At 37.8% G+C, this 25,782-nt stretch overlaps 1 protein-coding gene across 1 annotated transcript; it reads right to left on the bottom strand.

Annotated features, from left to right (window-relative positions):
- Positions 1 to 12,128: 12,128 nt before the first annotated feature.
- LOC121412999 lies at positions 12,129 to 16,227 on the bottom strand. The gene is made up of 2 exons (XM_041605762.1): positions 16,190 to 16,227; positions 12,129 to 15,635 (listed from the first exon to the last, which is right to left on the bottom strand). Exon 2 carries the CDS (start codon positions 15,069 to 15,071, stop codon positions 12,129 to 12,131), a length of 2,943 nt encoding a protein of 980 aa, XP_041461696.1. The 5' UTR covers positions 15,072 to 15,635; positions 16,190 to 16,227.
- Between the last annotated feature and the right edge of the window lie 9,555 nt (positions 16,228 to 25,782).

Here is a 25,782-nt window from a genome sequence, read left to right as displayed (position 1 = left end):
ATGTATTTCCTATATTTTGGTGCTATTAATAAGGGATAAGTAAGTCATTTGGCTGAGATTTTAAGTAAAAACTGCATTTTTGTATGCAGTTTCATAGACTAATAGTATGTATTTCCTATAATTTGGTGCTATTAATAAGGGATAAGTAAGTCATTTGGCTGAGATTTTAAGTAAAAACTGCATTTTTTGTGTGTCATTTTCCCCTAAAAATTAATTGCAATTACAATTACCTCTGCCTTTTAACTATCTGCTACATAAAACGAGGTTAGCACATCAAGGCCTAACCCTCTCATGGGGGTGGAGGTGGCGAAGTCACCCCCCCCTGCACTTGTCTATATCATGTTGCATATTGCCTATTTGTTGGAAAATCACTATAAAAAATTGTTTTACCTCTTATACAAATATTATGATTATTGAATACAATTGGGTTAGCCTCCTCTGAATAGATCTTGCCAAGCCTTCATCATTTCTGAATAAAATGGGGGCATTTTTAAATTTAATTTCGAAGTGTCAAAGTTACATATAGAAACAGAAATCCCCCCCCCCCTGATCGAAAACAAACATCAAAATACAGCTTCCATCTTGCATCCCGTTTCCTGTAAAGTAATTGTTAATAAGTAATCTTTATAAGCAACTTAGATTCATCATTTTTAAACCTTGTGAGTAATCCTGGTACATAATTCTCTTTATCCGATCTTTTCCTGACCATAAAAATCCAAATGTGATCTTTCAACCTCGGCATATACTTATGTATACTTACTTATCATTGCTTATTGTAGGGGGATGTCCTATATTTCGATTAAGATATAGTCAGGAAACCGTTGACAAAACGGCCTTTCAGGCATTTTTTGTTTATAATTAATTCTTTATTAATACTTCGCCTCATTATTACCCTGGGAAAACTAACTTTCATGAATGCGAAGATGTCGTCTATTTAAAATTGTGCTTTTTTGAAAGGTAATCATTGTATCGAAAATATTTTTAATGGGATACAATTATTAAAGGGGAAGCAGTCCCTGACATGGGGTTTATAGTGAGAATGGAAAGGGATCGTTAGCGGGTGCAGGTCATAATCTCTCGGGTCTGATGCCCTTTTTTGAAAAAAATGAAATCTATTCTTTTTTTAGAAACGTGCATGTCATGTTTATTAAAGATATTGTAAATAATATATAAAAGAATGACAGATACTTGATATTAGTTCAAATCATTTTGGTATTTAATTTCAATTCTTTATTATGTCTCATATATTTGCATTGGTTTCTTTTTTACATTTTGGCATTTGATTCCTTTCATTTTAATGTTTTTTTTTCGTTTTGTTGTTTAAATTCATTTTCCTAGGTGTCGGGAGGGGGGCGGCGAATACGGGAATTATAGGTTAAGTTCTAATGCTTACGACACTATGGCGATTCCCTTTGTTGTGTGTGAATTGGGAGGTATGTCTTTGTGGGGAAGGTATGGTTATTGTTTTTTATGTACCTCTCTGTCCGCATGGGTGTGGACGTCTCAGTGAAAATGATGTTAGGATCAAGGATAGCAGATGTGTATTTGAAAGTGCCTCGCCGTCAGTATTTAGAAGCAGTAAAATGTGGACAAGTATATTATTACTTATAAATAATTTATATGGAGTGTAGCACTAGTAAGATATCCATGGATTGTAATTTCGTCTCTCTAAATGTAAAAGGGATAAGAGAAGAATCAAAGAGGAGAAAAATGTTTGATTGGTGTCGTGATAAACGTTCAGATATTGTATTTTTACAGGAGACATTTAGTACGAAAGATATCGAAGAGAGGTGGAAAAAACAATGGGTTGGAAATATATATTTCAGTCATGGTACGAGTCATAGTAAAGGAGTTAGTATACTTGTAGATGCTAAGCTAGATGCCCAAGTTTTAAAAGTCATTGCTGATGAAGAAGGTCGGTTTATAATTTGGAAATGCAACATACAGGGGTTTGATTTAGTTTTAGCAAACGTTTATTTCCCAGTTCGTGGGAAAGAATCGGAGCAAATAACTTTTTTGAGGAAGCTCAATACAACATTAAAAAGAATAAATGAGAATAATTACCCCATAATAATAGGAGGAGATTTCAATACGATACGAGATAAAGACCTAGATTATAGGGGTACTTGTAAACAAAATATGAATTCCAAATTTGAATCTCTTTTCAATGATTTTTTGATTGACATAAATTGATAGATATATGGAGGAAAAGAAATGGAATTAAAAAACAATATACCTAGAAACAAATGAACCCTTTCATGCAAAGTAGATTGGACTATTGGTTTGTATCAGAAACTTTAGAAGAGATTATTTCAAATTGTAAAATACTTCCATCCTTAGCACCAGATCATTCAGCAGTTCAGTTGCATTGCTATAATCTGCCATCTGATTTAAAATTTAAAAGTTCTTACTGGAAATTCAATAATAGTTTATGTAACGATGAAGATTTTAAGAAAAAGATGAAAGAAGAAATTTTAAGATTGAAGGAAGAATTTAAAGAAGAAATTGCAGATAAGAGAGTTCTCTGGGATTTTCTAAAAATGAAAATTGGCAGTTTTACAAGAAAATATTCTAAAGAAAAGGCTAAGATACGGAAAGAAAAAAATAAAGATATTGGAGAAAGAAATTGGTTTTAGAAAACGATCTTTTAGGAAAGGTAGACAGGCAAAAAATAGAATTATTAGAAGGTAAACAAAATGAATTAAAAGCAATTTATAATTACGTAAATGAGGGAGTGAAGGTAAGATCTAGAGCATCATATTATGAAAGTGGTGAAAGAGATACAAGGTATTTTACTCAACTGATGGAATCTAATAAAAGAAAAACGGTAATACGTAAACTAATGATAGAAGGAAAAAATCAGTTTTAATCAAAATGAAATAATTCAAGAAATACAAAGATTTTACAGTAAATTATACTCGCAACAGGAAGGCGAAAAACACGAGATTATGGAAAATACCTTTCTTCAAGATATACCGGAATTAGAACCGGCTTCAAGAGACATTTGTGAAGGAAAAGTTACTCAAGGTGAATGTTTGGAAGCTTTAAAACAAATGAAACTTAATAAAACACCGGGAAACGATGGGCTTAGTGTTGAATTCTATTTAGTATTTTGGTCTATAATAGGAGATTTGATAGTAGAAGCTTTGAATGAATCTTTTTCTAAGGGGGAACTTTCGGCACATCAAAAACAAGCAGTTATTATTATGTTTGCGAAAGACGGAAAAGACCCTTTGTTTACTAAGAATTACAGGCCAATTTCATTACTGAATGTCGACTATAAGATTTTAGCAAAAGCTCTCTCAATAAGAATTAAAAAAGTATTGCATGAAATTATTTATATTGATCAGGTTGGATATATAAAAGACAGAAATATAGGAGAGGCAGTAAGGTTAATAGACGACATGATTTTTTATACGAAACAAAATAATATTCCTGGCTATTTAATGGCAATAGACTTTGAAAAAGCATTCGACTCTGTGTCCCACTTATTTTTACAAAATGTTTTACGTCATTTCGGTTTTGGAGCATCTTGGTGTAGGTGGAATAAAACATTATATAATAAAGCCTCAAGCAGTGTTTTTAATGGAAGCATATCTACAGGGTATTTCTGCGTTGAAAAGGGAGTAAGGCAGGGGGACCCGCTCTCTCCCTATTTATTTATTTTATGTATCGAGGTCTTAGCTCATTCGATTCGTAAAAATTCCGATATACGTGGAATTCACTTTGGTGATTTTGAAGTTAAACAAATACTTTATGCAGATGATATGACCCTTTTCATAAAAGATACATTATCAATAAATAACATAGAAAAAACCTTCGAAAAATTTGAAAAAATATCAGGTTTGAGAATAAATAAAAACAAAACCTTTATTTTGCTGTTAGGCCCCCTCTCCGAAGAAAACGTTAGTATGCCTTTTGGTAAAGTCGTAGAAGTCATTAAAATATTGGGTATAACTTTTTCATTGGATGTGGAGGTACAGGAAAGGATATATTATAAAGAGATCTTAAGCAAAATTAAAAATTTGTTGAATTGGTGGAAACAGAGAGATCTCACTCTAATGGGAAAAATTCAATTGTTGAAAACATTTGCACTCTCGAAAATAATTTTTGTATCGTCACTCACCCCAGTACCACCTTGGGTTTTTCATGATATTGAAACGTTAATGTTTGAATTTTTATGGAATGGGAAAGACAAAATAAAAAGGAACATTATGTGCATGGATTACGAAAAAGGAGGGCTTAGAATGATAGATTTTCACTTATTTGTATTTGCACAAAGGATTATGTGGTTAAAGAGACTCATACTCGGAGATTCGAAAATAGGATGGAAACGATTTTTTATAAATAGGACACGTAATTTTGGAGGTTTACTAATACTTTTTAGTAACATATCTTTAAATTTGTGCAGATTGTCCTTACCAAGCTTTTACATAAACATGGTGGAAATATGGGGTGCTACGAAAGAAATATTGCTTAAAAAGGAAACGTCAAAAAGAAATGAGATATTCTTCAATAATAAATTTATTCGTTTGGACGGAAATATGCTATTTGAAGAAAGCTTATTTCTTAAAAATATTTATAAAATACATCATTTAGTTGATGACAGGGGTAATTTTAAATCATCTAGAGCCTTCCAGAGGATGGGATTAAAAGAAGATGAGATAGAATATCTCCACACAGTATATGAAAATATTCCAGCAACGTGGAAATGTCTCTTGAAGAAAACAGACACATGCAGGGACACAGTTTTAAATTTCGAATTTATGTTTCATGGAAATGTGAACACAATAGCTAATGTTACATCAAAGAAAATCTATAAAGCTTTGTTAAACATGAAATCTGAGAGGTCATGCGCTGTTAAAAACATTGAAAGAATATATGACTTTTCTGAAAAAGATACTGATACAATATTTTTAAGACCTAGGGTAGCTACCTTAAATAGCAAGTTAAGGGAGTTTCAATTTAAATTGCTGTATGAACTTGTATATACTAAAAAATATTTGTTTAGATTTAAATTATCAACACATAATCTATGTTCGTTCTGTGGAAAATGTGAAGAGACATATGAGCACATATCTTCACCTGCGAATACATAAAAACTTTATGGAAAGACTGTGGTTGTTTATTTAAATTACGTCAAATAGAAAATGTTAATTGGTAGGATATTCATATTGGAGTTAAGGTTTTTGATATAGGGAAGGAACAATTACTAAATCATATTATCTTTCTAATTAAATTTATGATATTTGAGCATAGTAAGGCTAAAAGAAGACCCCCAACCCCTCAAGAGATAAGGAAAAAGATATTGGAAAATGAAAAGGAGGAAAAAAGAATAGCAGAGGCACGTGGAAAATTATCCGGTCACCTGAGGAAGTGGGACAATTTTCATACTTCATGATGACGAGGCACTCCGAATCCATTTGTTTTTGTTTTTAATAAATGCATGGCACTTATTTTCATGACAGCTGCCTTAACACTTATGCGGACAGATGAAATGCATTTGATCTGGTGGAGGTATGTGTGTGTGAGGGTGTGTGTGCGGGTGTGGGTGTGTGTGTGTTAGGGTGTGTGGGCAGGGGGTGTTTGTGCGTGAATCGGTTTTGAGTGTGATGGGGGTGGGATGTGAGTGTGCGGGAAGGTCCGAAGATAGTAAATCTTTTCTCATAAATCCTATATTTTGATAAACTTACAGGTTTCTTTACCATGTTTACAGAGTTTTCTTTGTGATAAATGGTGAATAATTCGATTTTAGGCTGCACTTTGTTTTTCTTCAATTAACATATGTATTATGTATATATAAAAATGTAAGAGAAAAGAATGTACATCAGACACTTACAACAAATTGAATTGATTTAGAATTTATTTATGACATTATTTAAATTCATTTTTGTTAAGAATTGTCAAATGTAACCATAATATTTGTAAGTTCAAATCAAACTTTGTAATGAATGTTATATTTTACTATGTTCAATTTTGTTTTATGAGAGAAGAGAATAAAAGATTACTAAAAAAAAAATATACCACTGAGGAACCACTATAAATGACGAAACAAAGTTTAAGCTTGACAATGCATATACTTTTAACAAATGAATTTACCCCATAAGTGTGAGATCTCTGTTTCCACCAACAACCCAAGAATCTTTTTATTTTACTAAGTATTTCTTTGAAATTCATGTCCTCTTTTATTATAACATTAAGAGAAAAGTAAACACCTAAAATTCTTATATGCTGAACTAATTCCCAAACAACTGTGTCTGAGGTCTGTCATTATCATGACCCATCCACAAAATATTAAGTTTTTCCTTTAATTTTCTCGAATTCTTCAAAAAGGTATTGAAGACGTTCTAAAGAGTTAGTGTATTTTTTTACCAATGATCTTTCTTCAAGTAGTGAAAAAGGGGGAAGAAAAAAAAGCAAAAATCAAACAGATAGAAAGGAATAAAGCCACGGTATAAAAAACAGAGGTCTCAGTCTTGTAACTCTTAGTGCGTATCAAAAAAAAGTTTACACTTAGAAAAAACCCTGTAAAATTATATATTTGAAATATCCTGAAGATTTTTTCACATTTTGACATTGGTACAGGTCCATTTATGCAAATGGCGATAAACTATCGAAAAATATTTCCGCTTGAATGAGCAGCACTTACTTTTGAAAAGTTAGTGAAAAATGATTTGCGCAGAACTTTGTAAAAGTTATGCGAATAAAAGTAGACCTTAATCATGATGAACACATAGAATTTAGCTAGTAAGTTGATGTGAAGATATCTTTAGTTTTTTAAACTTGTTTCCTTGCCCGAAACACTTCAAAGAGTGCATTGCGCCCCACCCCACTCCCCCACATACCGAGGCCATCGTGACGATAATTATGTGCTTTACATTGAGCTGTGATTTACATGAAATGGCTACTGCTTGATTTTCATTTTGTTAATCATTCTCAAGCTTGGGAAAAATGTGGAGAAACAAGTATTAAATGAAACATGAAATGTAACACCCTTTAAACAATATCTTAAAGAAAAAATGCTGGAGATGTCTGATAAAAACTTTTGTTCAGATTCAGTTATGTACTCAGATCCAGGGTAAAGGTTGTGCTTACTAAGTGTTAAAATATAATTTTTGGGTGGCAAAATTGTTACAAAATGCTTGAATGTATATTTTATTTAAATTGACTAAAAGTGCAAGGAAAATGTATGAGAAATGTTTCACAGGGTAAGTTTGATTTCGCCCTTTCCCCTTGACACAGTGTGAAAACCACTATTTCTGCGAGCTTTACAAAAATGGACCGTGCTCACTCAAGTGTAACATTCTGTCAAAACTTTACCTTCATCGGATAAATGAGACCCATACCCAATATTGTATATGAAAAAATTACTCACATGTTTATTTTTTAATTCCCAGGGCTTTTTCAAAGTGTAAACTTTTTTTGATATGCACTGTATAACCACTGTAATTCCCATGAAGGGTAAAAAGTGTCATTGCCTCATTAAGGCAAGGGCCAAGGAACGGTTTTCAAAGTGGGAGGGGGGCTGACCATGCAAAAAAACACAATCATATGGTCATTTTACATTTTTGTACACGGTTTTGTATAAAAGTGGGGGGGGGGTTGAAGCTCCCCAGTCCCCCCCCCCCTCCCGCGGCCTCTGCAAGGGTACCCTGTTCTGTGCCATGATAATAGAAAATGTATGCGTGTTAGTTTTAAAGGGATGCTCCAGGCTAAATTATACCTCAAAAAGAGTTAATTTCCCAGAACATAATGCAGAAAATTATAATAAATAGTACACATTTACATGAAATAACAACCCGCAAGATACATCAGTAGTCGGACATAACATTAAAACACACCTCCATGCGTTAGGTTTCGCCTGTTTCGAAAAGTACAGAAAACAACTAAAAGTCAGTTTTAATGAGCTTTTTTTATACAATGCACATGGAATGTTTGATGAAAATAAACAAGAAATATTAAAAAGTATAGACCCTTCCTATTGAACCTCATTTGCTACTTGTCTTGACCGTGCATGGTGTTTCTTCCTACATGTATAAAATGCAGGACCCTCCCTTAAGGGTCCTGCATTTGATACTCGTTAGGCCTCCCTTAAGGCCTAACAAGTTGGCAGTAATAGTCAAATATGACTGATCGCCATTAATTTTCAACAAACAACATAATTTGCAACTGACTTGAAAATTACAACTCTAATGATTAGAGTTCTAATATTTCCACTAAAAAAGTATGTGCTTACAACAATGAAGAGCAAAAATTAAATCAACCATTCCTTCATTCTTAATACTTTACCCATTGCCAATACGATAGAGAGGAACCAAGACTTCAGTCTCTGTGTACATATCCTGGGAGGTCTAACTGATACTATGTCTGGCTCTGAACGATCTCGTTACATAAAATGGGATGCTGAAAATGTCATTTTTTTTATTTCCCAAAACAGACGTTTCTGTCAACAACACTAATAATAATACTAAAATCTTCTAAATAGATATATTATTAATTCATAGTTTCAGTCAATGACATGACTGTGATGCAAGACGACGAAAATCTTATAAATCTGATTATAAAACGCATTGATGGAAAACACAATATTGAAGAAAATGCACGAAATGAGAATCGTTTTTCACAGGGATAGGTGTCGTTTCACAAAGCTGTCCGAGTGAAGTTACACCAACCTTAAGCTCAACTGGCTACAATTTCTTTGGTGTAAAATCAGATTCTCTATCCTTTTGATTTCCATCAGCCGAGTTGAAATCCAGTCTTATGTATCAAAAACATGCATTTTCATCTGAATGGAAAATCCATTATTTTCCCATTTTAATTAGCATTCAGAAAATAACTCTCGTGCTAAAAAGGAAAGTGGCAGTTTCTGATTGAACACAAGAAAGGGTCAGAAGTAAAGTTGTGCTTAACTTATAAACAGGAAACAGCTACATGAAATGGCACCCAAATGCTACATACTCTTCAAAGTGGCCACAAGTTGGAAATACTATTTCCCTATGCATATCTGAGCATGTATATTGCGGAAGGAAATCTTAAAACCATAAAAACTTAGGGGGTTATCTTGCACATTTAGGAAAACTCGTGTAGGGGGTGGATGGAAAAAATTTGGTCACGCATATGTTCAGCAATAAATATAACTGCCCCCGGGGAGGTAATAATGGTAGAGGTAAAATGACGGAGTTACAACTGGCAGAGGTAAAGATGGCAGAGGCAAAAATGACAGAGGTAAGGATCATGACATGCTACATCAACAAGGAAAATACAGAGCCTTTCCAGTTAATATCAGTCATAATCATTAACCTTGAATGGACTCCTATCTTTGAAATTAGTATTATGAACTGATTATATATCACTTGGATTTTTTTGTGATCATTTTAGGTCAATACTATATCGTTGATATGATTGATCTAAACATTTTCATACCAAAATGATTTCAATTAGTGAGTGATGAAAGGATTTATCTTGGCCAGTTCGTATAGTAGAACAGCACTTCTTCCAATGCATACTGTCAGATCTTGGGACTGAAATTCCCAGTCTGGTAATAGATTTGGTTCTGCTTGAAACGAAAGTAGTTACCACTTGCAATAATCACACAATCATTCAATATCTATATGTAACATAAATTTAATTCAGAGCGACCAGCTCTATAAATGTACATATAGTTAAAGAAATTGAATAATCAGAATTAAATCATGAATCACATGCATATCAACATAACATCAAACTGTATTCAGCAGTTAACATCAGCATGAATTAACCTATACTGAATATGTTGCAATATGTATCTAATGAGAGTGATTTATTTATATTTAATCAAGGCCTAATAATTTGGCATCCAAACGTGACAATATTTTTGGTTATTAATTCCACCAATTAAGTTTCATCAAAAGAGGGTTTATACTTGGATGAATACCTACACTGGACCGTAGTATATCTAATCTGGTTATAATTTATATAGTTCAGAATAAGGACCCCTTCGACATCGTCAATGACTATCGTTGGTCCGATGAATATAGTCGTCTAAGAGCGAGCTGCGGTGGCTTCGACGACGCGAAGTAAAGCGAGCGAACTCTCGACGAAAAGCCAGTCCAGATTCGCGGACGAAATGATGAGGGCTGAGAGCCACAGTACGAAGATTGCTACGATGAATCACTAGTCACGAACTCTGAGTTCGAGGATGAAGTACGAGCCCAGCTCGTCCAGTTCTTTGGAACAGTCGTGCCTGGTGAGATGAGGGCAGATGTGGTGGCTTTACCTGGCCTGTGCTGCCTGGATCCAGCCTGCCAACGATGGGGATTAAGACTCCGCTGTGCCTGCACTACACAGCCTGCAACATACACCCAAAGTAATGGCCTACGAGAACCACACCCTCACACTCCGAGTTAAGACCAAATGTGGAAGGGTCTTCCTCTCCCGAGAATCAAACGATTTCTGATTTGCTTTTACTCAAACACCACTCCATCATGACTCTCACAAAGACAAAGTCATTAACATTCTCAATATTCCTCTGCTTTACTCTTCCACGCTGAACATATCCAATTAAAACTACTTAACTATCCAAGCTTTAATTTCACCTATTCAAAACTCCCATCTCAAACATTCTCAACAATCTTTTCCTCTCATACATAAAAACAAACATCTATAGAATTTTAGAGACCCATTGAACTTAACTAAATATATCAAGTTAAATGACCCAATGCTCATGACCTAAGATTGTCAAGAAGTCAAAGTAAAATTCTAATCCTTACACCCCAGCGGGTTTGATCACTTACTTAAAGATACAGTTGATTGACTCTGGGACTATGACAAGAGTCAACCACCCAAATTCCTTTTATTATATACAAGCTGAATGGTTACTAGGGGTTAACACTAAATAGACTTACAGTCGCATTGTGACATATCTCCCCTTCCTTCAAGAAATTTCTATAATTTTTGGAGTGAGTTTCTCCGAACCTGGAAGGAAAATCAAACAATTAATATATATATACAAATATAAATGTATTTACAAGAAAACCAAAAACACTCATCCTGGTTTCTGCTTCATGTAGAATCATTATCCGGTATCCTACTTAGGTAGTCTGCACCGACGTTCTCTACACTTTTGATCGCTGTGATGGTGAACCGGAACGGCTGTAGTAGCAGAGCCCATCTCAGGATCCTTGCGTTTGCCACCTTCGACTTGGCAATACATTTCAGAGGTTGGTGATCCGTTTCTAGGTGGAAGTGCTTGCCATAGAGATACGGTTCAAACTTCAGAACTCCCCATACAACCGCTAAGCACTCACGTTCCATGACTGAGTAGCCTTGCTCTCTTGGAAGTAGCTTCTTGCTGGCATAGGCGATCGGAAACTTCTTACCTTCTGTTTCCTGAAGCAAGATTGCCCCGAGGCCATTATCTGAAGCATCGGTCCTCAAGATGAAAGGGTGATCTAGGTCTGGAAGATGGAGGATGGGTTCTCTAGCGAGCTTCGTCTTCAAGGTATTGAAGGCTGCCTCTTCTGCATCTCCCCATTTCACGAGAAGTGGTTCCCCCTTCTTCGTTCGATCAGTCAAGGGTACTGCTATGGCTGCAAAATTCGGAATGAATCGCCTGTAATAACCTACAAGACCTAGAAAGGATCGAAGTTGCTTTTTGGTCTTCGGTCTTTGAGCTTCTTGCACTGCTTTGACTTTGTCTTGCACTGGCCGAAGCTCTCCTTGACCTACTCGATGACCAAGAAATTCGATACTTACACATCCGATTGTACACTTCGTTGGTCTGGCCGTCAAGTTGGCCTTCTTCAGTCTCTCGAATACCTCCCGGAGGGTATCCAAATGTTCCTCAAAACTTACCGTGTGAATCAAAATATCATCAATGAAGTTGTCTACATACTTCAATCCACGGAGTAGATCTCTCATAGTCCGACTAAAACTTGCTGGAGCGTTAACTAGCCCAAAAGGCATGCTTCGAAATTGGTACAAACCTTCTGGTGTCACAAATGCCGTCAACTCCTTGGCTTCTTCTGTTAGGGGCACCTGCCAATAACCTTTGGTTAAATCAATTTTAGTGAAATACTTGGCCCTAGACAATTTAGCAAATATTTCTTCCTGATCGGGAATTGGTTCTGCATCAGTTATGGTGACTTGGTTTAATTTGCGATAATCACAACAAAACCTAATAGACCATCTTTCTTTTTTACCATAACAACAGGGGATGCGTAAGGGGAATTGGACGGTTCCACTATCCCTAAATCCATCATCTTTTGAACCTCTTCGTTCACCTTACCTCGCAGAGCATGTGGCAATGGATACGGCTTACTCTTAATGGGCTCCTTAGTGACAAGTTTAATGTCGTGCTTACCTAGGTTTGTCGATCCCGGCATATCTGTCAAGACTTCTTCATACTCATGTAAAAGAGAGTTGACTTTCTCTTGCTGGTCATCATCCAGTTGTGGACTGATTTGCACATCGTTGAGTGATTCTGTAGGGTTAAGATTAGGGAGATGAAGAATGTCTTTTCTTACCGAAGGGTCCACATCTTCACTCTCTCCTTCACAATCCTGGGTTACGTCCTCGTCCACTACAGAGACACAAACAACATCAAACACTCCCGCACTTACCTCTTCTCTCCTGTAATATTTCTTCAGAAGGTTTGCGTGAAATGTCTTCGTCTTCCCGTCCAAATCGATTTTGTAGTCGAGAGGTCCTACCTTCTGCACCACCTTGAAAGGTCCTTTCCAGTGCATCAACAACTTGTTGTTGTCGCTTGGAAGTAGAAGAAGAACTTCGTCGTCGACTTCAAATTTTCGCTCCTTGGCTTTCTTGTTGTACTGTCTTCTGTATTTCTCTGCTGATTTGCTGAGATTCTGCTGGGCAAGTTGACACGTCGACTCCAGCCTCTCCTTCAGATCCAGTACGTATTGGTAAGTAGTCTTGGTATCTGGCTCGTCAACCTCACCCGTCCAGAGCTCTTGAAGAATAGCAAGAGGGCCTCGAACTGCTCTCCCATACAGGAGTTCAAAGGGTGAGAAGCCTGTGCTCTCCTGCACTGAATCTCTGTAAGCAAACAAGAGGGGGTTAAGATACCTTTCCCAATCCTTGGGTCTTTCTTCACACATTTTGCGGAGCATGGACTTCAAGGTACCATTGAAGCGTTCAACTAGCCCATTGCAAGCAGGATGATAGGGTGTAGTAGTCATCTGCCGGATGGAGAGTAGACGACTCACTTCCTTCATCAGCTCTGATGTGAATTGGCTGCCACGGTCTGTCAACACCTCTCGTGGTATCCCTACCCTGGAGTAGATGTCCATCAGTGCCTCCGCAACCGTCTGTGCGTCAATACGGCGAAGCGCTACTGCTTCTGGGTAACGAGTAGCATAATCTACAACAGTTAGTATGAATCGGTTACCTTTACTACTTGCCGGCTCTATCGGTCCAACCAAGTCCATCGCCACACGTCTGAAAGGTTCATCGATGAGAGGGGTTGATCCCAGAGGTACCTTCGTGACCTTTCCCTTCGGCGAAGTACGTTGACATGGCCCACATGACCGACAATACCGGACTACATCTGCATGCATACCTGGCCAGAAGAAATGCATCAAGATCTTTTCACAGGTCTTCTTATTCCCTAGATGACCACCTAGAATCGACTCATGAGCCAGTTTTAAGACTTGATTTCTGAACTTGGTGGGCACGACAACTTGTAACAGAACATCTGACCCTGGGGTTGCATCCATGTATTCCCTATAGAGTACATCCTTCTTAAAGAAAAAGCAAGATGAATTTCCACCCTTACTTATCTTCTTTTCTCCTTTCTCAGCGGCTTTCCTAGAGGCATCCAACGAGCTGTCTTCCTTCTGGGCCTGGATGAGATTATCCACTGACACAATGTCTTCTAGTGGCTTGGGTACAGGAAGAGGAGGCCTTGTCCGTCCCGCCTGCCGCTTCTGCCCTCTTGTCTCCACTGCACTGCCTTGATGATCTCCTGGCGTCCATTCTCCGTCTGGATCAGCTGGTTGCCTAGCTCCAGGAATATTACCTAATACAAGATCATAAACAGGGGTTGGTACACATAGAGCTTCTACCTTACCCTTGAAGTATGGAGTATCTATGTCGATTTTGGCACGTCGGAAGTTTCTCAGCGTCCGGTCGACGAGCAAACACGTCAGCCTATCTCCAAAGAACTGCTCTTCACGCACCAACTCATATCGGACTATGACTGTTGTGCAACCACTGTCGCGAAGAACATCCACGGGCTTCCCATTCACCAATCCATCGACGACTGGCATCTCCACTTCTGATCCACTCGCCACTGCCGATAGTACCGGTAGAGTGTCACCAGATGCCAACTTCACTCCGCTTCCATCTTCTGTGAGATTCTCCTGCACGATTAGACTCAAACTCTTGTGGTTGAAGTGTCCGGCCATCTCTCTAGTGTCGGTAGGTCCTGCTGCAGCATCATCTCCAGCTGATGTGTCTTCTGCTGACCTGCCTGCGACAACACTGGCTCCCATCTCTCGACGACCTTTCTTGTTTGGACAATTAAAAGAGATATGTCCAAATTTATTACAATTGAAACACTTCTTGTCATCAAATTTGGACTTACCCGGTTTTTCAACCTTAGTGTGACTAACTGCATTGTTATTACTCTTATTCACATTAGGATTTACATTTTTAGAACTGGACTGATGAGCTTTATTCATTCTCCTTATTCTCATATCTGCATGGGCTTCATTGAATTGATCAGCTAGATTTAGGACTTCCGACAGATTACAGGGGTGACGTTCCTTAATGAACATCAATAATTCTTTTCCACATGAATTATATACTTGCTCCTGAATGAGCAAACTCTTCAGACCTTCCATATTGTCATCATAAGAGCTTAGCTCAATCCAATGATTGAGATACTTCTCAATCCTGCAAGCGTACTGCACATAGGTCTCACCATTATTGAGTTTAGCGTACCTGAACTTAGTCCTATACCCTTCTTCTGTAAGATCATACCCTTTAAGAAGTGAGGATTTTACTGTTTCATACTCCTGAGCCTGGGACACTGTAAGTCTTGAAATTATATCAAGAGCCTTACCTGACATCAACGCACACAATGCAGGTGCCCATACTGACCTATCCCAACCCACAATTATGGCGTGTTTCTCAAATCTAGACAAATAACTATCTAAGTCATCCTTTCCTTCTTGAAAAACAGGGAGGGGCGGAATACTAGGCTTATGTGAATGCCCTGCACGTGAAACATTTTCTGTCCTATTATTTTCCTTAACTCTTCAAGTTTAATCTGTTTATCTAATAACTCTGATTCTTTTTTCCTAGCTTCATCCTCGGCATTCCTAGCTGCAACCTCAGCACTCCTTGCTGCTGCTCTTTCATCTCTAGCTTCTCGCACACATTCATCAACATATGCTCTCAATTTATCACCCTCTAAACCAAACTTCTCTCCTTGTGCAATGAACTTGTCTCTCTCCATACTGTAGGCCACTCCACAGGTTTAGTTACAAACTTACCATATGCAGACAGTTTACGCAGCGCAATGAAGTCCCGATGCACACAGCACTGGCACGTACAGGCGTACACGCAGTAAAGCCTCCTTGCCCTGACCTCCACATGCACCACTGTCTTTCACAACCTTGGACCTACAACAACTTTGTAAAAACAACCAAATGGAAAAGAGATCAAAATATCATCAGATCTACATACAAGTATAATTACAATCAATGATAACAATCATTTCATTATTAACCTAACCTATCAAATGGACAAGAGTGTCCCTTCGTGGTCGCCAAAATGTCAGATCTTGGGACTGAAATTCCCAGTCTGGTAATAGATTTGGTTCTGCTTGAAACGAAAGTAGTTACCACTTGCAATAATCACACAATCATTCAATATCTATATGTAACATAAATTTAATTCAGAGCGACCAGCTCTATAAATGTACATATAGTTAAAGAAATTGAATAATCAGAATTAAATCATGAATCACATGCATATCAACATAACATCAAACTGTATTCAGCAGTTAACATCAGCATGAATTAACCTATACTGAATATGTTGCAATATGTATCTAATGAGAGTGATTTATTTATATTTAATCAAGGCCTAATAATTTGGCATCCAAACGTGACAATATTTTTGGTTATTAATTCCACCAATTAAGTTTCATCAAAAGAGGGTTTATACTTGGATGAATACCTACACTGGACCGTAGTATATCTAATCTGGTTATAATTTATATAGTTCAGAATAAGGACCCCTTCGACATCGTCAATGACTATCGTTGGTCCGATGAATATAGTCGTCTAAGAGCGAGCTGCGGTGGCTTCGACGACGCGAAGTAAAGCGAGCGAACTCTCGACGAAAAGCCAGTCCAGATTCGCGGACGAAATGATGAGGGCTGAGAGCCACAGTACGAAGATTGCTACGATGAATCACAAGTCACGAACTCTGAGTTCGAGGATGAAGTACGAGCCCAGCTCGTCCAGTTCTTTGGAACAGTCGTGCCTGGTGAGATGAGGGCAGATGTGGTGGCTTTACCTGGCCTGTGCTGCCTGGATCCAGCCTGCCAACGATGGGGATTAAGACTCCGCTGTGCCTGCACTACACAGCCTGCAACATACACCCAAAGTAATGGCCTACGAGAACCACACCCTCACACTCCGAGTTAAGACCAAATGTGGAAGGGTCTTCCTCTCCCGAGAATCAAACGATTTCTGATTTGCTTTTACTCAAACACCACTCCATCATGACTCTCACAAAGACAAAGTCATTAACATTCTCAATATTCCTCTGCTTTACTCTTCCACGCTGAACATATCCAATTAAAACTACTTAACTATCCAAGCTTTAATTTCACCTATTCAAAACTCCCATCTCAAACATTCTCAACAATCTTTTCCTCTCATACATAAAAACAAACATCTATAGAATTTTAGAGACCCATTGAACTTAACTAAATATATCAAGTTAAATGACCCAATGCTCATGACCTAAGATTGTCAAGAAGTCAAAGTAAAATTCTAATCCTTACACCCCAGCGGGTTTGATCACTTACTTAAAGATACAGTTGATTGACTCTGGGACTATGACAAGAGTCAACCACCCAAATTCCTTTTATTATATACAAGCTGAATGGTTACTAGGGGTTAACACTAAATAGACTTACAGTCGCATTGTGACACATACCCAACAAATTTTATTGTAAACACCAATGTGCGCTACCATTAACACACTGAAATAGACAAGTTTGGTATTTTTTCGAACCACTTGCATAACTTGGATAACAGAAAAAATACAAAAAGTTCTGTAATAAAGGTAATTATTCATATTTCAACATCATAATGGATCCGAAAAAAATTGATATGATACGTATATACTTTAATCTAAATGATATATTTATTATTAATGTTAAGTTTTTAGAGCAATATCTCCTTGCACCTAGTCCAAGAGAATGTCAGGTTTCTTAATTAGTTTCTATGGTAACTGCTACCTTATGAATTCGGAAATGTGTAGCGAATCAGAGCTTTAAATTTATGGGCGTTTCTACCATTCTATCGACGTATTTTGAAGGGGAAATTCACCCTGACAAAATGGTTTACTGTGAAAATAACAGAAAATGAAGTGATCTGTGACGTCATATACGAGCAGCTGCAGCTCCGTATTTTATGCACCAAAATGTATACTTATCACTTTTTTAATCAGTGGTTCGTGATTGCTGAAAAAAAAATGATTTCAGGAGCGGATGTGAAATGATATGTTAATATACTTAACTTGGTATATATAAAAAAACATTTTTTTTTTAAAGAAAATGACATTTCATCTTTATTACACCGTGTATGGGGAAAATTGCCCTGACACCACTAAAATGATTATTATAGCATGTAGGCTGCATGGGGGGGTGTGCACGTGCACACTTCCTCTGAGGCAAAGGAGTAAAAACGAAATATGCGTCCCTTCTTCTGCTTTCAAAAGCTAACTTTCCACACACTTGAGGTCCACCTCCACAAGATACACAACTTTTAGTTCCACCTCCCCGGGATCTCCGTGCTCAAACCAAGTTCATGTCATTTATGGCGTGGTCACACCGCCCGAGCGTTGTTGGAGCGGTCGTAGAGCTGAGAGAAAAAAATCATCACCGCTCGCTACCGTTCACCATCGCATTTTCGATTTCGATTTTTTTTTTCGATTTTTTCCCCCAATTTTGTGAGCGAAATTCGGCCCTCTTTCCCTACCGCTCCACGACCGCTCCAACAACGCTCGGGCGGTGTGACCATGCCTTTAAGCAGATTGGTTGTACTTTAAAAGAAAGCAATTCGTCTATGTTCTAACACACATTATCTTGCCCATACTCCACCTCTATTAAAAAAAAATCTACTATAAAAATAAAGGCAGCACTCTTTATGTTTCGATATATGAATAACATGTTGCCAGTTATATTCAATGATAATTATCTTACGGTTGATAAAAACAGAGTGTTGATACAAGACAGAGAAAAACATATATGTGCCATATTCACGATTAAAAATGCGACAAAAGGGCTCAATTTTGGAAGTCTTGACCTACTACTTAAAAGAATGACCACCCTTTCCTTATTTAAAGCTAAATTTAAAAAGCATCTTCTTGCCACATACAAGTGATTCCTTTAAACTGAACCAAACTAAACAAACAGTTAATATATTTTTTTATCTTGTATTGTCATGTTATGTAAATATTGTAACTTGTTTCATGTATTATTTCAATTGCTATTTCCTATGTATTTTAGTCCTCCTGTAAGTTATTTGCTGTATTTGTATCACTTTTATTTATCTGTCATGGATCCCCTCAGTGGCGTAGCTACGGGGGGCCTGGGGGGCACGTGCTCCCCCCCCCTCCGAGATTTGGTGTGCCCCCCCCCCTAGAAAAAAATTGGCGGAGCAAAAAAAGGGAGAAAGAAGAAAAGAAAAAAGGAAAAGAAGAAGAAAGACAGAAGAAAAAAGAAGAAGAGAAAAATAAGAGGAGGAAGACGAGTGAATGAAATAATGTTAGGGGAAGACTTGCAAAAAAAATCTTCCATGTTACCATATAAAATTTTTGCTTGCGCTTCGCGCCAGAATTGCCTGTTCAATGAGATTCATATCTTGCTCAATAGGCTGATATGGAGCAAGTTTTGAAGTCAATATACAAAACATATTTTAGCTCGGATATCGAGCTTTCATTATTTTTTTTCCTTTACAAATTTAAGTGCTCTGTAAAATGTCCGTTTTATGGTCTACATAGCAGCATTTTAATCTCACTCTGCGTTGTCACATTGTTTGATTGTCTAAGTGTATTCCATAATGTTCCATTAAACAAATGTATTAAGAATGCCCAGATTCTAGGTCTAAATCTAAAACATGCGCAATAGCCTGCATGTTGTTTATTCAAAATGTACTTAAATTATCAAGTTTCACATCAGAATATCAATAATTGTCTGCTCACGCTTCACGATCGCATTATTAATGATACCCAATTAAGTATATCCTGCTTTTAGGTCTAAAATCTCAATTTTCTTCCTTTCGCGCTCGCATCAATTGTTTAGTTACATACCTATCCGATTTATTAATACAGAAAGTGCTTAGAATGACAATTTTTTAAGTCGGAATGTCATTATAATTTGCTCGAGCTTCGCGCTCGCATTATTGAAATATATACCGTCTTCGTGGTTAACTGTAATGCCATGGTCACATTTGTTCTACGGCGGCCGTACGACGAGTCGAAAACAGCCGTTTTAACATTTTTTGTCCAACTACATATCGGTGGTTTGAATCAAAGTTGATAAAACGGCTGTTTTCGACTCGCCGTACGGCTGCTGTAGAACAAATGTGACCATGGTATAAGCAGTCCTCAACAGGTCCCTTTTAGACATGTTTAGATAATGCTAGAACAATACAAATTTCTGCTCGTGCTTGGCGTTCGCAGTAACCATCTAGTTACATACGAATCTTGTTCAGCATCACACATAACATTGCCCAGAATATTAAATTTTCTGGACAAAGTACATGAAAATGAAAAAAAAATCGCTCGCGCTTCGCGTTCGCACTTCTTTTATAAGGCTTATGAGATTATTTCATGTTCATGTTGTTTTATAAGAATAAAACTAAGAAGTGACTGATCGGGGAAAATATAGGTGATGATAATTTCGGGCCCCGTCCCCTATTGGCGAAAGTCGGATCCGCCCTTGTGACACATACACACACATCGGAAAAATGGCCGCTGCCCCCTGAAAAAGCAAGGACCCCCAGTGCTCCCCCAGGAAAAAAATCCTAGCTACGCCACTGATCCCCCTGCTTTTCAAGCCTCTGGCTTTCCTATAGGGTATATGATCCTCATATTTTACAATATATATATCTACTCATGTGATTTTTACCTAATAAATAAATTGAATCAAACCTGCGCCCTTGTTGTTCCACATTCTTTGGAAGAGAGTTACCTTCACTGAATCTTTTATCATCAGCGAGTGGTCTGAGGGAAAGCTTTCTACAAAATGTATTAGGCTACACATTGCACCTTGTTTACGAGAGATTTGGAGCGAAGGGACATTTTATTGTATAGGGATTATTATCTAAGTATATAGGCCTATATTATTTCGTTATCTATTGTAGTTCCTTCTTGGATACACCCCCCCCCCCAAAAAAAAAAAAAAACACACATATTAAAATTGAAAGGTGAAAGTGTCGAGATATAGGTCTATTAACAAACTAAGTGTGCATGGCTGCACCTAGACGACCCTATATCCAGGGCCGGATCCAGCTGGAGTGGAGGGGCTTAAGAGTCTAGCGCCCCCCCCCCCCCTGTCCATACGTATCATTACCAATCCGTACAAGTTTCGTTACATATTTAGTTTCTTGGTAGAGATGATGAGTAGTAGAGAGACTCGACGTTTCGGATAAGTTGACTGCCCGTCTTCAGGAGTGACGGTCAACATGTCCGAAAGGTCGAGTCTCTCTACTACTCATCATCTCTACTCGCAAACTCAAGCCAGCATCTCCTCATCAGCTCTACTACTCAAGCTGTTCTCACTCAGCATTCCTTCTGGTTTACAGTCCTTTTCAGGACTACTTTTAAGAAAGAATACTCTCATCTCAAATCTCCACTCCATCTCCACTTTATAGCCTATCCATTTCTTCTCTTCTTCTATACACTGTTTCTATAACACTCCACATGGTGTACCGTAAACCGCATCAGCAATTGTACATGCCACCATCCAAACCTTCAAACAACATATTTAGTTTGATCTTATTTATGGAGTCTGCATGCCTCCCTTATCCCTGACCGGCGTCGAATTAATGATTTTATGTTTTCGCACAGAAATTAGAATCCATCATGGTAAATCGATATACAGTTGTAATTTTGCAAACGATAATCAAATTAATTAGGTCTTATAATTGAATAATTCCGTTTACCCCTAACCTCGTGATATCTATAGTGTCCGTTCCACCGAGTAAGCTGATTTGATTCTGATTGTGATATTGTTAAGTATTGGTGTGCAAAAAAATGCTAATTTGTCAAAGTACCACTATTCGTCTTTGGTCCCAATCGAAAGCGTCTTAATGAGCTGTATATGGGGGGGGGGGGGCAGTCATACATATTGCTGTACACAGTCATGCGTGACCAAAAAACGCGTTTAAAGGGTTTTTTTCATTGGCGGAGGAAGCCAAAAAATTAGGGGGGTGTACCTAAAATTTTGTGATGGACACATGTAAAAAAATTGACAAGCAAAAAGCAAAAATAAAAAAAAAGTTATCAACTACAAATTTAGGGGGACCGTCCCCCCACCTCATTTTTTGGGGGGTATCTGTCAAACCCACCCCCCCCCCCCCCCCGCTTCCGCCGCCTATGTTTTTTTTATATATAGCTTTTGGATGCGGGCCGCGCGTGCACCCGTAAAGGGTATCAAAAAGCCGATCTTCAAAAAATTGTTCTACCAAGAACTAAATCAACTGAATTGACAACTGATTTAGTGCATTAGTTATTTCTTGCTGCAACTGATTTGATCATAATTACATCATTGACACACTTATGAAAAAGGGAAACAAGTATGACATCATGTAATAACATAAGTAAAAAGAAAAATGGGATGTGACATCATCAGCCCACCTAATGAATATTCATGAAGACATGCCTACAATACTTTTTTAAACGGAATAATGGAAATCTTCCAAAATCAATAACTTCGTTATTTGTTATCCGATTTTGATGAAATTTTGAGCATTTTGATTTGTGAATTTTACTGTATTTATTTAGATATTAATATCTTCAGCCAGGAGTTTCCCTTTAAAGGTAGGGTTTCACACGCCAATACTTGTGTGCACTTTCAGATCATACTTGATTGCTTTTCGACTCGGAAACCCAATGGACGCGCGTGGTACCACTCGCCAATGTAAGTGGCATGGCCTTGGGAGGCGGTGGTGCAGGGGTGGGGGTTAGATCCAAGATTTTCCCAGGGGGTGCTTGTATTATTTTCCAAAAGTAGCACCCCCCATAGGCGGCGGAAGCAAGCGGAGGGGGGCGTGCCCCCCCCCCCCTAAATTTTAGGTGAGGGGACGTACGTTCCCCCCCTAAATTTTTTTTCATAACCTTTTTTTTTTTTTTGCTTGTCAATTTTTTTCTAGCGTCCCCCCCTAAAGTCACCTGGACCCTCAAAACATGTGTTGTCCAACCCCCTAAAATTTAGGTTGATGACCTTTTTTTTTTTTGCTTGTCAAAAGATTTTGGTTAGCCACTCCTAAAATTTAGGTTCATAACCTTTTGTGTCCATCCCAAAATTTCAGGTGGACACCCCCTAAATTTGTTGGCTTCCTCCGCCAATGCCCCCCCCCCCTGAATTCGGGTAAGTGTATCACATTTGTGAAATGTATGTAAAAACAAAATGTGTTGAAACTTTTTTTTTTGCTTGTCAATTTTTTTGGACCAAACGACCTTTAATTTGGAGTGAAATTAAAACGACCTTAGATTTAGAGTAAACCTTTTCATTTTAATTTTTGGCTTGTCAAATTAACTTCAGCACCCCCACCCCAAAAATCGAGTGAAATTAAAACGACCTTAAATTTAGAGTAAACCTTTTCATTTTTGGCTTGTCAAATTAACTTCAGCACCCCCACCCCAAAAACAGTTATAGTCAATTGCAAATATTATTGGTATCTTTGCATGTTACACATTCCGGTGTGTAACATCAAATGAATTGGGTGTTCTGGCCGTGAAAGATTTGTTTAAAACTCCTTCCCCTTGTCGAGGAGATGCAAATTATCAATGGAGACTGAAATTACAAGAAAAGGTAGTAGGGTGAAAAAAAGCAGAGGGGAGCGTGTATCCTAGGGGTATATATAATTTAGTTTGTCTTCTGTGGGTATTGACACAACAAAAAATAACAATGTAGTTTTTTTTAATGCCATTTTTTAATATAAAATCAGACAAGGAATAGCTATGGAATTTGATTTCAGAAGTAAAACATTGGGGAATATACAATGCGTGCACGGTTATGATAACAGTCTGTACATTGAGTTCAGAAAGGAGTCGTCTGAATTGTTTTTCTGTGTTTCAGGTTTAATGTTGTTTCCAGGTGTTTGCCGTCCTGAGTCGCCTTCGAAATTGTTTTTATAATTTCATGTTCTATATATTTTCGGAATTCACTGGTGTTTGGATGAGTAATTTGTACGTTTATGTTTTTCTTTCCAAATATTGGACAAAAAAACATATACACAGCGAGATATTCCATGTCTCATTATTCGCATCAAATATTATTCGTTTTGTTCCAAATCGGGTCGCAGACCAAGATGTGCAGAGGCGTTAACAGCAGCCGTCACAAATTGGCGCTCTTCTGTATTGCTAATTTTCCTCTCACCGAGATGCCATCGAGTTGGCGGTAGACTTTGAATATTTCCATTCTTTGTAAAACGTTTCTTAAACTTTAATTAATATAAAAGGTGCCTGAGTAAGGCGAAATTTACCTCCCCTTTCTTCATCACCCTCCCCCCCCAAGGGCGCCGGAAGCGGGGGGGGGGGCAGGGTGATGAAGAAAGGGGCAATTACACATCTTAGTAAGCCTTGCGTCTTTTGACGAACATGTCCCTCTGTGAAACATACCTTTGATAAGCCCCTTTTTCATCTTATTACAGTGTGATAACGTTTAACCTTTAAACCCCCATTCCACAGAGAACAAGACCGCTGGAAGACCTTTGAAAGACCATGAATTTTGGTTGATCTTTCAGAGGTCTCTCAATGAACCTACAATGGTCTTTGAGGTCTTACACGAGTCCTGACCAATCTTTCAGTGGTCTTCGTGGTCTTCATGGGCTCCAAAACTTTTTGAAACGGTTGAAAACAGTCTTACAACGGTCTTACAGGAAAATTGTCTTTCAGTGGTCTTTCGATGAACTTTTAAAGGTCTTCATAGTCTTTCATTGATCTTTCGGCAGTCTCTCAAGATTTTTGCGGAGATCACTGTAAGACTCATGAGAGATTATTGAAAGATCATTGAAAGACCATTGAAAGTCCATGGAAAGAATTCAGAAAGATCACTTATTGCATAAAAGATCTCTGAAAGACCATTGAAAGATCTCGAGAGGACTAGTCTAAGTACGACAAGAAATATCCATCAGTCTTTCAGAGTTCTTTGAGGGGTCTTTCTGAGCCATTCCACAGAGATGACAAATTTCATTGATCTTGAAAACCGCTGTAAGACCTCACCAATTTTAAGTCTTTCAGTGGTCTTTCAATGGTCTCCGTTCTGTGGAATGGGGGCCTATTAATGAATACATTTCAGACCGATCTGCATGCTGGCTGTGTCGGCTAACAAACGCGCGGTCGCCCAGAAACGCTCAGACCGGACCCGATATCACCAACGCGCGTGAACGCTAGTTACTCGAGCAACATATGGAATCTGGAAATAGCTGTAAAACCGAAAAGTTTAAAGAGTTATAGAGGATTGAGTAGTTACTTATTGGATAAATGAGAAGATGCTAGCTTGAGTCGGCGAATGGAGTGCAGAGCAGGAGTACTCATCTATCAACTAATCAAGCCTCTTCTTCAACCTTTTCTGGTTTACTGTCTTTATCAGGACTACGCTCGTTTGAACAAAAAATTACTCGACTATCAACAGTCTACTTCCTCCTATCAATTTCACTTCTTCCTCTATCCACTTTTTCCTAAAACTCCACAAGCTAGGTGTACCGTAAACCACATCCGCTGTTGGAATGTAATTGTTTTCTTCTAAATAATGTTACATAATGTACATTATGAACTGCCGTAGTTTGTTAGTTCATGATTATTTACATATGAATATTTCCTGGAATTTGATATTCATCATTTCCTATATAGTTATGGTCACATTTCCCCCAGAAAATATGTAAAGAAAAAAGAAGATTTTGAAGGGGTCATCCAAAAGTGCTTCCCAGCCATACAAAACATGCCAAAGGAAACACATAAATCGAGTAATGTTTTAAATTTTCAGAAAAGTTTTAAATTGTTAGACAATAATTAAGCAGGTCATATTTCTTTTTCCTCCAGTTACAAAGTATGAAACGTTTTGCCTATGCATGGATAATCAGGGACTCTCTCCAATGCTGAGGTCAGAAATGATTTAAATAGAATGGGGATTTAAGCGCTTATCGACGTCTGCCACGTCAGAACAGTATGACATTTTGAATTTAAAAAGACATTCATTAGAATGTATTTTGTTTCTGTTGTTACGCTTCTTCTGCTTAATACACTCCTTGAAACTTATGATAATTGTGCTCTGTCGCGTCGTCCGTGTATGTAAATGTACATAAATAAATA

Source organism: Lytechinus variegatus, chromosome 4, assembly GCF_018143015.1.
Source record: "Lytechinus variegatus isolate NC3 chromosome 4, Lvar_3.0, whole genome shotgun sequence".
Classification (NCBI taxonomy): domain Eukaryota; kingdom Metazoa; phylum Echinodermata; class Echinoidea; order Temnopleuroida; family Toxopneustidae; genus Lytechinus; species Lytechinus variegatus.
The sequence above is the reverse complement of the archived record's forward strand: the minus strand, read 5'-3'. Positions and strand labels throughout refer to the sequence as shown.

What these genes read in the sequence shown, in the direction of transcription:
- LOC121412999 (XM_041605762.1), bottom strand. Translation starts at nt 15,071, where the DNA reads ATGTCAGGTAAGGCTCTTGATATAATTTCAAGACTTACAGTGTCCCAG.